The sequence below is a fragment of the Oculina patagonica genome, chromosome 9 (assembly GCF_052425735.1).
Source record: "Oculina patagonica isolate OP01 chromosome 9, crgOcupat, whole genome shotgun sequence".
Taxonomy (NCBI): Eukaryota; Metazoa; Cnidaria; class Anthozoa; order Scleractinia; family Oculinidae; genus Oculina; species Oculina patagonica.
Genome location: NC_135766.1, coordinates 21,486,993 through 21,501,431, shown reverse-complemented (window position 1 = coordinate 21,501,431; position 14,439 = coordinate 21,486,993). Strand labels below are relative to the sequence as shown.

Here is a 14,439-nt window from a genome sequence, read left to right as displayed (position 1 = left end):
GGACGCAAGTGGATGATCGATGCAAGTTGAAAACTTGCGTCTCCGTTTGACCAGGACTTTAAAGGAGAAGTTCACTCCAGAATGGCCATTTATTTTCTTTACGCCAATGAAAAGTTTATACAAAGATAAGTTATCCACCAAAATTTCAGCCTCCAACGTGCGCTATAACCCTACGAAATCTTTCTTTGAAGTAGCCCAAAACTTGACAACCGAACGCCGCCATCTTGCAGCTGGTAATGTATGCGTGACGTCAAAGAGCTCAGCCTGAAGTTTGGCGGGGAAATTTAAATACTCTAAAATTCCTTATTTCTTTGTAGTGGATTTTGTTTGTCAAAATGCCTGTTTGTGCAGCACCATTTTGCTCACACAGAGCTCCAAGAAATACAAAAAGAGGTGTTTATTTTCACCGTCTTTCGATATTTAAAAGAACAATTGCTCAAAAGCGGACACAAATATTTGTGTGTTTCGAAAACTATGTGGAAGACTGCTTCAAAGTAGATCAGAGATGCAGTCTCCTGCGTGGAAATACCCACAAAAGATAGAAAAAGCCAGACGCAATATAAACCATTTTTAAGAAATCTCCTTCTGTAACTCCCTTTAAACGACATGCAAGCGAAAGGAGGCGAAAGAATAAGGAAAGAATAGAGGTTAGTCATTTTGCTTACAGTGTTTTCTCAAATCAAACACCTCCAGCGTTTATTTCAAACTTGGCGGGGTCCGGTGTTTATTAAGGTCGCGGGGGATACCTACAGCATGAATAAATTCGTCATGAAGCGAAATTTCGCTAGACCTGCATGTTTTAAAACGCTTATTTCTCCGCTGTTATGGGTGCGATTAAGCTCAAATTTTACAGAGACATAAAGAAATGATGAATGATTATGTATGTCATCTTTTATTTGGTGAATTGGACTTAACGCCGATGTTATAGCCTTGTTAGTGCCAAATTGGGAAGAACATGATTTTGTGGCAGAGTTTGCGGAACGAGTAGGAGACAGCCCCGGGGGGGGGGGGGGGGTACTCAAATATGTGGCCTATATTGGTATGTGCCGCCCGATAGGGTATGGTTTTTGAGGTTCTCGGTCCTTAAATAGGGTATCATTTTTGCTCCTTTTGGCAATGAGTTCCCGGTGTGATCCTTAGATAGGGTACCTAAATTCTATAAGCTAAAATAAACGCCCAGCTAAACCAAAAAAGGTATTTTAAAACTGAATTTACTGTTCAGTTATTAGTAAAGCGATTTTATAGAGATTTGTGTGTTACCGTGCGCGGTTAGCCGTTATTTGGGTCGTCATGGAACGCTTCTCCTCCCCTTGAATAGGGTGTCATTTTTCGGTTTTGGGCCTTTAAAAGGGTATCAATTTTCGCTTTCTTTATCCTTAAATAGGGTCAGGGTTTAAGAACCTTGGCGGCACACCCCTATCCGAAATTTATGGGAGTATCCCCCCCGGGGAGACAGCACACTCTGATCTTGTCAAAAACTAATCAGTCAATATCTCTAGAGTGTCATAACAGAAGCGGATTTTTTAATTTAAGATTTACCAGCAAGTAATGGCGGTTTAAATGCGCAAATTTTAATTGAATGCCTTCTACCTCTTTCTAAAAGCGCTCTTTTAAAATTCCGCTTCTGTTATGACACACTACAGTATTCATAGTTTACCTATCTGCAGTGGCAAGTCATGAAGTTATGTAACCGCGCTGTATTCTCTGCCACAAAATTGTCGGAAAAGTCCAAACTTTGAGATTTCCGAAGGTGTCCCGACCAAAACACGATCAGTTTCCAAAGGAGAGATGTAATTATGATAATTATATTCCACGCTTTTATGGTGAGAACAATGCGTTTTTAATCAAAGGCTCTTCGAGCAACCTCATGGTAATTCGATGAAGTGGCGTCCTTCGCTTTGTTTTTCAAATAAGTGTTCAAGAATGTAACGGTCTCACTTCATTTGCCTTTAAATGCTTTTTTTTTTCATGTGAGTTGCGTCAATGGGTCACTGATGCTTTGTGCTCTCCGGCTTCGAAGCGCAAATTCTATTTTTCACCACCAAAATAAATTGTAACCTTTGAATATGGTTTTTACTGTCTTAGATGCGATAAATTGTGTGTTCAATTACTTTTCTGTCAGCACATATACAATATACATACCGGGCAGCGACTAGCCTCCCACGCAGTCGTTCTTAGGGGTGATCGCGTTACACTCCTCCCCGCGATTGCGTTACACGGTGTGGAACACAATCGCCCCTAAGAACGACTGCGTGGGAGGTTAGGCAGCGACAAGCGTTGTTATTTTTTGAACAGCCGATGAAATTTGAGATCTGCTCGCCTCAAAAAGATGAAAAACGGATGACGTGACACGAGGTGACGTAGCGCGAAACAGAAACGTGCTACGCATTTGTGTTTTTCCAGTGAGCTGAAACGTTTATTAAATCACGTCACATGCAATAATAATTTTCTATAACAGTTTAAGCGTAACTATATGTAGTCCATAGGTGCTATCAGTAATGTCACAATCTCACTTAATTTGCCTTCGAGTGTTTTCTTGCGTGAATGGGTCATTGATAGCTTTTTTTTCTTCAAATAAGCGTTCAATAATGTAACACAATATCACTTTATTTCCCTGTGAATGTTTTATTTTTCCATGGGAATTGCATCATTGATGGTTCGTGCTCTCAGGCTTCGTAGCGCGAATTCTATTTCATCACAAAAATATTTAAGTGTAACCTTTGATCCTTTTAAGCATTAAGTAAATTTGTTTTTTTAAATATGTTTACTTTTCTGCCAGCACGTATAGCGTTATTTTAAGCAGCGAATAAAATTTGAGAGAAAGATGCGCGTTTTTGCACGACTCAAAAAGATGAAGAACGGATGACGTGACACAAAGATGATGTGACGCGAAACAAAAACGTGCATGAATGTTGTGTTTACTAAAACGCGTCTTTGAATGTTTTCTTACGTGAATGGGTCATCGTTAGCCTATGCTCTGAGGCTTCGTAGAGTAAATTCTATTCTCTTTTATCACCAGAGGATAAGTGTAAGTGATCCTCTTTCGATTTGTTTTGTGAAATTCAATTTAGTTCCCTGAAAGAGAGAGACCCTGGAACGAGGTTGAAGAATAATTTGTTTCTGATTGACATGTGCTGAATGCGTTTAAAAGACCTTTCCATCAGCACGTTTCTCGTTTAATGATAAATTAATTGCGGTTTGATATCAGAATCGAGTGAGTGAGTGAGTGTTCGAGTGAGAAAATGCGGCCCATAACATAACCTCATTACCATTCGGTAAAAAGGACACAATTGTTTATGCCGAATATTGGCTGCGGTCACATCTACGACGTAACAGTTTAACTATAGTTAGTCTCAAGTTACGGGACGTCATACCTAACTATAGTTAGTGCTTTCTGTCGTCTTTGCGGTCACACCAATGCAGTTAAAATTAGTTCTGATTAGGTTGTGAATAATTTGGTATTTAAATTCGTTCATGACAGCCCTTGTTGTTTATTTGTGTCCAGTTGTTCCTCTTTTTTTTCTATTTTTGCACGGCATTTCGGCGTTGAAGAAAATAAAATGAAGTAAGGATGCTAGAAACCGAAGAATTCAAGCTTTATTTTTGCTAACATTGATGATATGTAATTTCTTGGCATGTTGTTTTTCTTGTTTTCCTTTCCTTGACGCTTTGTTTTGCATATTTATGTTCATCTCGCACGTGCGAAAAGAATTGTCGCATTCTGATTGGCTTTTCGTTTGTAAACTTAAGACTAACCCATGAACCTTGCTTGGGTATAATTAACAATTAGACGGCAAGCTCGAGGTTTCTACCGGCTGATAGTTGGCGAGGGGCGAAGCCCCGAGCCAACTATCAAAAGCCGGTAGAAACCGAGAGCGAGCCGTCTAATTGTGTTAGCATAACCCACTGACCGATCTATTAAACTCAGAATATCGCTAGAATTGATTTATTGAAGGTTTTGATTGATAAAATTCAGCGAAGACTACGCGCGCGCTCCGAGAGCCTTCTACGGATCGATAGTAGGCACCTGTGTAGCCAATCAGATCGCGCGATTACCAATAGTAGGTCAGTGTGGTTATGCTAACTATAGTTAGTGTGTATTGTTTTGGATCAGCGAGGCGTAAATTTTCTAACTATAGTTAGGGCGAACAGAGGAGCGGTCACTAGCAGTCTAGATGTGACCGCAGCCATTATTGTGATACTCTGAGCTGCAGAAATTTTCAAATTTGAATAAAAACAAGCTCACAGACTTCCTACAATCTATATCAACGTATAAAGCTAAGTGTTGTTTTAAATCGGTCAAAATATCAAAGAAACAGGATTTTTTTTAAATCACGCGCACGCACCCATATTTTTATCCAGTCATGAATAAATGTATAATGATGAGCCTAAGGTGTCCCCCGCGACCTTAACGAAGTGCAATTTTCTGTAATTTTTTTTAGTCCCGAGAACCAGGATTTTTCTCGTCGTCCCGGCCGACAAACTGCTCTTGGGTCTCCGAGGATGATTTTTACCAAAGTAACAGTATTGCATACGGCACGTGCATGTTGCAATCAAGATTTGTTACAAACCGAACTGCAGAACATAAACAACCAATGAGTCGGCATAAACAGCAATGTCGCCAACGTCCTCCGCAGTTATCAGTAAACGTTCACTGTTATAAACAACAGTGCGTCAGTCATGACAACACGAACGCGAACATTGCTGTTTCATTTTGTTTACAGCATCCATCCTAGTTATTTTACGCCGGACCTTCCTTGAACATTATAAAAAATTATCAAAGAGGTAAACCGTACCAATTTGTCGTAGCAGTGCTATTTAAGTAGTAGATAAAATATGAGCGGGAGATCTGTATGGGCGTTTTCAATGGCGAGCCGCTAGGCGAGCCATTGTAAACGGCCATACAGATCGGACGCGAATATTTTATTCTACTTGTGAAATGAAAACAATAAATTGAATGCAAAGTATTGCTATGCGAATCAGTAGAGATCTGTATCGAAAGTTAATGAATACTAATAAGCTGAGCAGGAGTTTGTATCAAAAGTTAATTCTTTTGTCTGATTTGTATTGGGGTTTACAGTTGTGTACATGTGATCTGAATGCTGTGCTGGGATTGGTTTGCACCCTCATGAATTATTAATGAATTTTACAAGAGAATATATTTACTTGTTTGCTCGACCGCAAATAAACGCCGGGACCTCGATCAAACGTCCCCGGTGTTTATTTAAAAGTTAGCATTTTTGACCCGGCGTTTATTAATACGAAGCCGGAGTTTAATCGGTGACCCGCGTTTAATCGAGAAAATACGACGACGGCAAATAATTACAGCATGAACAAAAATTGACTTAAATTGGCAACAACACTTCTCAGAATAGAAATAACAAAACAGGCTAAGTTGTTAAAAATTTTGGATGCAATGACTGGGTTGTACATGTAAATAAATATAGAAGGAGAAAGACAGAGAAAAAGATACAAACAATTAATAAGTTAAGTTAAAATTTTGCTTGATCTTAAATGAAATACAGTAGAACCCCGGTAACTCGAACTCGGATAACTCGAACAACCCCGCTAACTCGAACATACTTCCATTTCCCTTGGATTTGAACTCACTTTTAAGTCATTTTTACTCGGTTAACTCGAACTCGGATAACTCAAAAACCCCGCTAACTCGAACTAAATTTCATTTCCCTTGATCAAAATTTGGGTCAAATTTACCCCGATAACTCGAATTCCGGTTCTTGCAACTCGCCACGGTTGCCCATTGATTAGAGCAACAAAACAGATCACCTATTTGACAGCCTTTTTCCACTCTTATCCTAAGAATTTATGATCGTATTAGAGTTTCTGACGAGATAAGTTTAATTTGCACTGTGCTGTATACTGAGGTGCTGAAAAATCAGTAAGCTATCAATTATTAACTTGGCAAGTTAAATATGCAATCCACCCCGATAACTCGAAACCCCGCTAACTCGAACGGTTTTTCGATTCCCTTCAGAGTTCGAGTTACCGGGGTTCTACTGTACATAATTCAAACATTTCTAGCTCAGTCAGTCAACTACAAAAATGACGTAAAGTTCACTTTGGGAGTTGCGATCTTATATTTGATCAAGAAGAGTTTCTCTGGTTAATTAAAAGTCCTCCCTGAAATCAACTAAAAAGTGAAATAACATAAACGCATCATTGGTTGGTATTGCGTCTGGCTCTTTCTTTTTTGTGTGTGGGTATTTTCACGTAGGAGACTGTATCTGTGATCTTCTTCAAAGCAGTCTCCCGTATAGCTTTCGGAACACACAAATATTTCTGTTCGCTTTGGCAGTTATTTTTCGTCCCTACCCATTCTTATTGAGTAATTTTTTTTTTAAGATATTGAAAGACGGCGAAAAGATTTTTGTATTTTGACAAACAAACGCCACTACAAAGAAACAAGGAGTTTCGACTATTAAAATTTTCCCGTCAAACTTCAGGCTGAGCTCTTTGACGTCACGCATACATTACCAGGCTCCAAAATGGCGGCGTTCAGTTGTCAAGTTTTGGGCTACTTTAAAGAAAGATTTCGTAGGGTTATAGCGCACGTTGGAGGCTGAAATTTTGGTGAATAACATATCTTTGTATAAACTTTTTATTGGCGTAAAGAAAATAAATGGCCATTCTGGAGTGAACTTCTCCTTTAATAAGGTCTAACTGAACCTTTGGAAAAGTTCGAAAAATATTCAGAAATATCTGTATGGACTTCGAACAACCGTGACCCGGACAATCCGCGGAAATATTCAGTCTAGAAATTGTTCAGAATGCAAACACGCTTGAAAGGGAAAAAAAGTTGGTCGAAATGTGAAAAGATGCCAAACAGTTGTCGAGCCATCCTCGGAGACCCAGGGGCAGTTGGTGGGGCGAAACTAAGGAAAACCGGGCAGAAATCGTTTCACCCCACTAACTGCCCCTGGGATTCCGAGGATGTTGTCGAGCATGCAATAGTCAGTCTTTGGATTCTTCGGGGAGGTGGAGTGGAAAAATTAGAATGCCGGACACAGTGTGTGTGGTTTTCCAGTTGAAAACACAACAGCCTTCACGACATTAACTTATTTATCGTGCCTCCTTTTCTGTTTTTCCTGGCCATAAAGTAAGGGCATTTATTTCGCCCTTCCAAAGAGAGAAAAGGCTTTTATAGGAACACTGTACCAAAAAAAAACCAAGTACTGCAAGTACAAAACTGTGAGCATCTTTAATTTGTTACATTCACTTCATGCTCAGCCTGCTTTTAGCTTAGACTGGTTTTAATAAGCTCATTAACAAAACTAAAACATAGGAAACACAACCTAACGTATTTATTATATAGAACGCTACTCACAAATGAAAAACCTATTTAAAAAGTAAGAATGATTAATGATTGCAGTAATAATTGTTTGTAATTATTTCAGTATGGATTTTGAAATTGGCTAAACACAAGGCTTTCGTTTTCAAATTTGAGCCGACTGGATAATTGCATTGAAACTTCGCAAAAGTTTGAGTTGTTTTAATATAGATAAGAAATTCCGGCCTCAAGAGTCCTCATGGGCCCGATGAGGATAAGATAAGATAAGATAAGAAATTGATGTCTTCTAGTTAATATCTGTTTTGTAGAGTTCATTCCATACATCATTATTTCTACAAATATTTACAGTGCATTACAAAAAAGACCCACGTTCATAAAATAAGAGTATCTATTCTTAGAAACCTTACAATTTGTTTCTTCATAAAAAAGAATTACTGGAACACTTCATAAAATTGTGTACGTTAACGTAATGAAGTAGCCTCATTGAGAGTCCTGCGCTTTTTCTGTTTTATAATGCTGGTAAACGAACATGAACAAACTTTGCTTCTATTGGTATGAAAAACGCAATGCAGATCAGACTCGTTATCTCAAACACTCCACATAAGATCTGTCGAGTGCTTTCCCACGGCAAACAACATAGTTATGTACAATAAATACTTATCAACCACTGACAACCTACATGTTTACGGCTTTGATATTTTCTATTGCTATTCTAACTACAGGATTGTCAAGACAACGAAAATCACGTCGTATTCTAAGACATATCGGGGACTATTCAAATTTTATGTATTATCTATTCAATAACAAGCTAAAAACAGTTATAATCTAACTAGTTTAAACCCTATAAACAGACCTTCTTGTATTTCTTGAATTTTTTGGGAAGCCATTGCAAGAAGAGTAACAACAGAGAATAAAACGCTAACACGAAATGATAAAATACAGCCAAGATCCTCTTTACCCTCACCTTACTAAAACCTCTTTTATGCTGACGTGTTAAAAAGCTAGATATTCTAAAACTTCAAATATTGTAAAGTTCCTCTTGCATGAGCAATACAGCACGAGCAAATATAACGTCTCCATTGAACCATTTTTGGTGTTTTAAACATCTGATCTAACCGTTTTTTCAACACACATGGGAAATACATGAGTGTCATGCAACTTCCACATAACTTTCGACGTTCATCAAGGAACGTGAAGCTCGTCACACAACGCTCCTTGCACGATTGCGTGACCGATTGTAACGACTGCAAACTTAGCGTGACGTAGGAATGAATATATACAACAACTGTATGATGTCGGTTTAAAAAATAAAATAAATTAAGAAAAGCAGAACATCCCTATTCTTGAGGTGCTTCGGGCTCTTGCGTTTGAGGTGTAGGATCAGATTGTTCAGGGGCAGCTGGTGATGGTTCTTGTTGTTGTTGTTCGGCCTCTGTTGTAACTTCACTTTCTTCTTTTGGTTGTTCAGGGACTGATTCGGGCGCTAGAGAGAAAGACAGAGAAGGACAAAGATGGATACATTGAGCTCGAGTTTAGCAATGCTACTTTTCTGCTGTCATATTATATTACATGCAACTGATTCTGAGACAGAAACTGGTCTTAGAAATAAACGAAGCGAAGTCAACGTGGACGGATTATTGCCAAAAACAACAACAACAAAAATTCTCTGCATTCGCACACTTTTCACACACTATCCAATCCCTGAATAATCAATATTTTCACTTTCGGAGCTTTGGATTCCTGTACGACCTGCCAGTCTTTTCTTAGATTAAGAGCTAAGACACTAAATTAAGCTATCTTCGCAGAGTCTCGACGCGAATGTAAATATCGCCCGTAACGCAATCTTTGCTTTAATCCACCCTCAAAGATTGCGTGACAAGTTAGGGAGGCTAAATCATTTGGCACGCTCATGTTTTAAAGAAGTGTCCCTAGAATACCTGTAGGTATCAAGACTTACCTTGCGTTTCTTGCTGTTCCTCTGGTTTTTCGTCCCCAGCTGTTTCGTCTTCCGCCTTTTCTCCTGCCTGCTCGGATTCCCCTGCTGCCTCCTCCTGTGCTCCTCCTTCTGCAGGCTTCTCCTCACCTTCTGCCTCCGTGGCCGGCTTCCCCTCCTCGCTGACCTTCTCTTCTTCACCCTCGGGCTTTGCCTCTTCGCTTACTTTTTCGGCAGCACCCTCGCCCTCACCTACTGGTGCAGTCTCTTCGCTGGGTTTCTCTCCTTCCTCTGCCTTGTTATCTTGATCTGTTTGGTTTAATTACAACAGTGAAAAATTTAACCTCATGTCCTGACCAGCTCAAGGAGGGAGGGGAGGGTGGAGTAGGTATCAGCTATTAAATACAGCTTCCTCTAAGTTATGCTTACTACTTCCCAGGCAGGGGAGAGCGAGGTTGCATTATTTATATTTAAAGGACAGTCTTTTCAATTTCTAGTACATGTATATATATATATACAGAGGTGACAAAAATGTCTTCTTTGTATATTTCCAAAATGCCACTACAACCTAAACTACAAGCCCCTCCTCCTCTCTTCATTTTAAACCCCAATCTTCAATATTAAAGCCCTCTTGAAGTTCAACTTCTTTAAAGACCCCCCCCCCCCCCACATCAATTTTCAATTTTTTTTAGTGTCCTCCCCCCTCCTGGCTCCTATGATAGGAAAACAACACATATTACAATCAGGAAAACAGTGACTTTGAGGTAGTGACATGCCCACTGCACTACTGTGTCTTATACATGTAGCTATTCAGTAAGCTTCCCCCCCCCTGCTCCTTTTCGTAAGAAAAAAAAAACACTGTCCAGAGGGTTAATAGAACTTTACACGTATATACACAGCATTTGAAAATGAAAAGGCCGTTAAAGAAACAAGGAGAGGAGAAAAAGAAAGAAAGAGACATTATGGCAGCTGACAAGAAAGAGCAAAGTAATAATACAGCTGTTTATGCCAGACTTGTTTGGCTACAACAAATACACTAAAAAAACAATTATATCCATGTTACAAGCCATAGGCCACTTGGAATCAGTTTTTTTTATTCAATACTCAAACAAGTTACAAACAAGTTTAAGTAAAACTTAAATTTGCAGTGAAATAACGATAACCTGAAATATATTAATTATTGCTTTCTGATTCAAATACAATAAGTCTTCTGTCCAAATTTGAAATAAACTTTATCCAATATGCTCTCTGAATACAATAATTATTTGTTTTAAATTTATTTATTTAATATTAATATCTTTCTTTGATAATAAATGTGAATCTGTAATATTCTCAATCTATCTTCAACAAAGAATTATGGAAAGGTATAAATCAAACATAAACTTTGTAAGGAAATAATTAAATTATTGTAATATTTTACATAGCACAATTGTAGCTATAGAAACTTGTTGAAAGTTAATTGAAAATAAGTTAATAAGACAAACATTATTTAAACTGTAATTTCTTAAATATTACATCTCTTTGTAACTTTCTTTTAACTTGAGTTTAGACTACAGAAAAATTATCAAACAGTTACAATCTAAATGCGAATTAATTAATGAATTCAAAGGCTTTTCAACAATGATGATGTCATCTTGGTGGAATTTACATGAAGCATGCATCTGAACTAGTCAGTATTTGGCGGGTTTGGCTTTCCTTGAGCCGCTGCATGTTAAATGAAACAAAATGTCTTAGTAATAAGCTATTACTATTAGGTCTTTTGTGACAATTAGTTATAAAATCCTAGAATATGACAATTCAAATAACTATGATATTTGGAATTTTCAAGTTGAGCTATTGTTAGTTAAATAATATTTTGGAGAATGAAATTTAAACTTTTTCAAGTTTAGACCTTTGGCACTTTTCGGGTATAAATGAAGTCATTGGTACATTGTATATGTGCAGCACACTCAAGCTTATTTGTGACCCTGTTAAATTGGTGATATGCAAAGCTATTGAATGTGTCACCAAACACTTTAAACAGGCACCACCAAATTTTAGAAGATATAATTTTTTAAGGTATCCTTAACGTGCAACATAATTTTCCAGTGGCTCAGGACAACTTTCAAACTTGGTGGTAGCGGAAACATTCAAAAGGCAAGTGGCCCATACTGCCGGAGCTTATCTCCGTTTTAATAGCATTACATGTAGGTGGCTAGGAATATTTATTTCTTCTCCCCCCTGAATGGAACGCTAGTCCATCGCAGGGTACTCTCCCCCCCCCAGCATTATTGTCACCGGTACCCATTTACACCCCTGGGTGGAGAGAAGCACTATGAGAGTAAAGTGTCTTGCCCAAGAACACATGTACAACACAGCGACCCCAGGTTGCTTATAAAAAATAATATTCCCAGCCTTTTACAACATTTCAATTGTAACTCACCTTCAACCTCATCTCCCTCGGCAACAGGAGCTAAAGCGCCAGTCACTTCAGGTGGTATCGGCCTCGGTGTTTGATCAATTACCACTTCCTCTTGGGCTGCCTTCTCAAAAGCTTCCTGTCGGGCAATAGCCTCAGCTTCCTCTCGTCTTTTCTGTTCTTTTATCAGCTCTTCAGCAGCTTCCTGTCTTTCTTTTTCAAGAGCTGCTTGTTCTTCCAGTTTCTACAAAAAATGTCAAAATGTTAGAATTAGCAGTTAGCTAAAATATTAAATTATCTATAATTTGTTTCATCTACTGACACTTTACTCTGTCTCTGGATGAAGAGCCACTTTGAGGAAATGCAACTGCAAATTCCCATTTATTTATTTATCTTTTAAATTGAGGGTTTTATACAGTGCAGCTACTCCAACCAAGACCACCCAAGCATTTTTTTTTTTAAATTGACCAATAGTGTTTGAGTTTCAAAATGATAAAAAGGTTCATAAATTTATTTTCTTGTGTGCAGCTTGCTTAGATTGATAATTTGGTAGTAATCTATTTTTAACGTCCGAGGTTTTCATTAATCATTTTGCACAAAATATTGTTGGGAGAACTTGGTTGGAGTTAAGTCACATTGTAAAAAGAAAAAAAAAAACAAGAAAGATATTAGCTGCTGCTCTACAAATCATATTGTGTTACCTTTACAGGGGTGGTGAATGGTCCTTCAAAAAATGCGTGTCTCGCAAAATTTTAGCCAAATTTCAGGGGTATCGACCTCTCGAATTTTTCTTTGACGCCTTCTCGGAGTCTCGACTTCTTTTAATAATAATAATAATAATAATCATTTGTATAGCGCCCTTTCCATACGTTCAAGGGCGCTTGACAATGTTAAAAAGTAAGATATTTTGCAAGGCTTAAAAGGTCTCTGGCTCCCAGAAAAGATGTATCAGTCGCGCCGTCTCGCAAAGTCTCCCATTTACCATTCGACACCCCTCTTTACCATTATTAAAAGCTAACTGTAAACGGGCTAACTGGAGTGTATAGTAAGCTAACCGGAGTGTGTAGTAGGCTAACCTGAGTGCACAGAACTTTTCACACGGGTTAGCCTACTACACACTCTTGTTACCCTACTATTCACTCTGGTTAGCCTAAATAGAACTTCGGTGAGCCTGTTTACGGTTAGCTTTCAATAATGGTAAAGGATACACAACACATTCTCTTAGTCTGCAGTCTGCACTCTGCACTCTGCAAATGTCAGACACCCCTACTGGCCGTTCCGAGGTTGCGCAGGGAACTGGGGCGAGTTTTTGATTTTAAGCAATCGATAATCTGACACCGCCACATGAAAGAACCCGGTGAGATTGGTTATTTGACCAAGTTTGGCGCTTTTAGGATGAACGGAGATGAAGTTATGGGCCTTGAAACATGGTTAAAAATCCATACAACTGTCTCTTATTTTGAGACAGCTTCCCTCAAAACCATATAAAAACTTAAATTTATTTTTGATTTTTGTGATGCTCTTTAAAATGGGCAAATTGGGGACGCTGGCTTACAATTAGAGATGCTTGTATGGATTTTTAAGCATGTTTCAAGGTCTATAACTTTGTTTCTGCTCATCCTGAAAGCATCAAACTTGGTCAAATGACCAATCTCTCCGTGATCTTTCATGTGGAGGTGTCAGATTATCGATTACTTAAAATTTGAAACAGGCCCCAGTTCCCTGCGCAACCTCGGAACAGCCAATGTAACAACACAAAAGACTACAGTTTCTGTACTTAGCTTCTGTGATTGAATAAATACATTTCTGCTTTACTGTAGTTACTGTGAGTGCCTGTTCGGCAGTCTATAGATGCTATCTAACAAACTTTACTGTACCAATCATGTACTCTGCTTACTGCAAATTTGTGTCTAATAGGACTTTGACAGAATGTTGCCATGTTTGATTTTTCTCATATACTTACATGTACACCTTGATCAGTCGTTTAATGCTTCAAATTTGAAGCTTAGACTCTCTACTTGCTCTCTTTGCTATCTCATAGATATAGTTAACAAGAAAGCAACGGAAGACAGTTTAAACAGAGTGTAAAAACAAATTACTTTTAAGTTTACCTTTTTTGCGAACTCCTCATTCTCAACGTATTTTCTTAGCCAGTGTGCGAGATATTCGATAGGGTCAACGGGCCTTTTCTCAGCTATTTCAGCCAGACCAGAAGCAAGAGCATTTCCCACGTGCTTTTTGAGATATTCGGAGTCCATTTTCCAAAGTTAAAGTAAGAAATTTCACCAATATTCTACTCAACAGAGGCGCCCTTCACGGTATTTCCAAGTTTCACCGACTTGTAACCACGGTTACGGCATGAAACCGCTGTACTGAGGTTATGCATACGCAGAACGAAAAATAACTACTTCATGTATTTAGCATTGTTGTGTATCCCAACGCTGCATATTAAACTGGGGGTTTCGGGGAACAACATGGAAAGGAATATACTGGGAACACGGGAATAACAACATATTTTAGGGAACAGGGAACACCAAAATCAAAGAAATAATCCTTTTAGGAATCACGGGATCACAAGGAAAATTTTGTGGGAACAAAGGAACATCATCAATCGGAGCGACTGCGACCCTACAGAGAGGGGGAGGAACAGAATAGGGAGGAGGGAGAAATGGCCAAAAAAATTAGGGAGGAGGGAAAAAGTTTAACTCAAAAAGTGGGGAGGAAGGAGAAATTGGCACAAAAAGTAGGGAGGAGGCCTAGGGAGATTTACCCTCCTGTCCCTCCCCCTCTTCCCCCCCC

General features: G+C 38.7%; 1 protein-coding gene across 2 annotated transcripts; it reads right to left on the bottom strand.

The window, feature by feature from the left end:
* Positions 1 to 7,744: 7,744 nt before the first annotated feature.
* On the bottom strand, positions 7,745 to 14,382 carry LOC144665556 (uncharacterized). Of its 2 annotated transcripts, none has more exons than XM_078526807.1 (4): positions 13,752 to 14,382; positions 11,665 to 11,884; positions 9,267 to 9,551; positions 7,745 to 8,792 (listed from the first exon to the last, which is right to left on the bottom strand). In XM_078526807.1, exons 1-4 carry the CDS (start codon positions 13,896 to 13,898, stop codon positions 8,647 to 8,649), a joined length of 798 nt encoding a protein of 265 aa, XP_078382933.1. In that variant the 5' UTR covers positions 13,899 to 14,382; the 3' UTR covers positions 7,745 to 8,646. The 2 variants fall into 2 exon arrangements, with proteins under 2 accessions (XP_078382933.1, XP_078382934.1); XM_078526808.1 differs by having other exon boundaries at positions 11,665 to 11,880; positions 13,747 to 13,882.
* Positions 14,383 to 14,439: the final 57 nt, after the last annotated feature.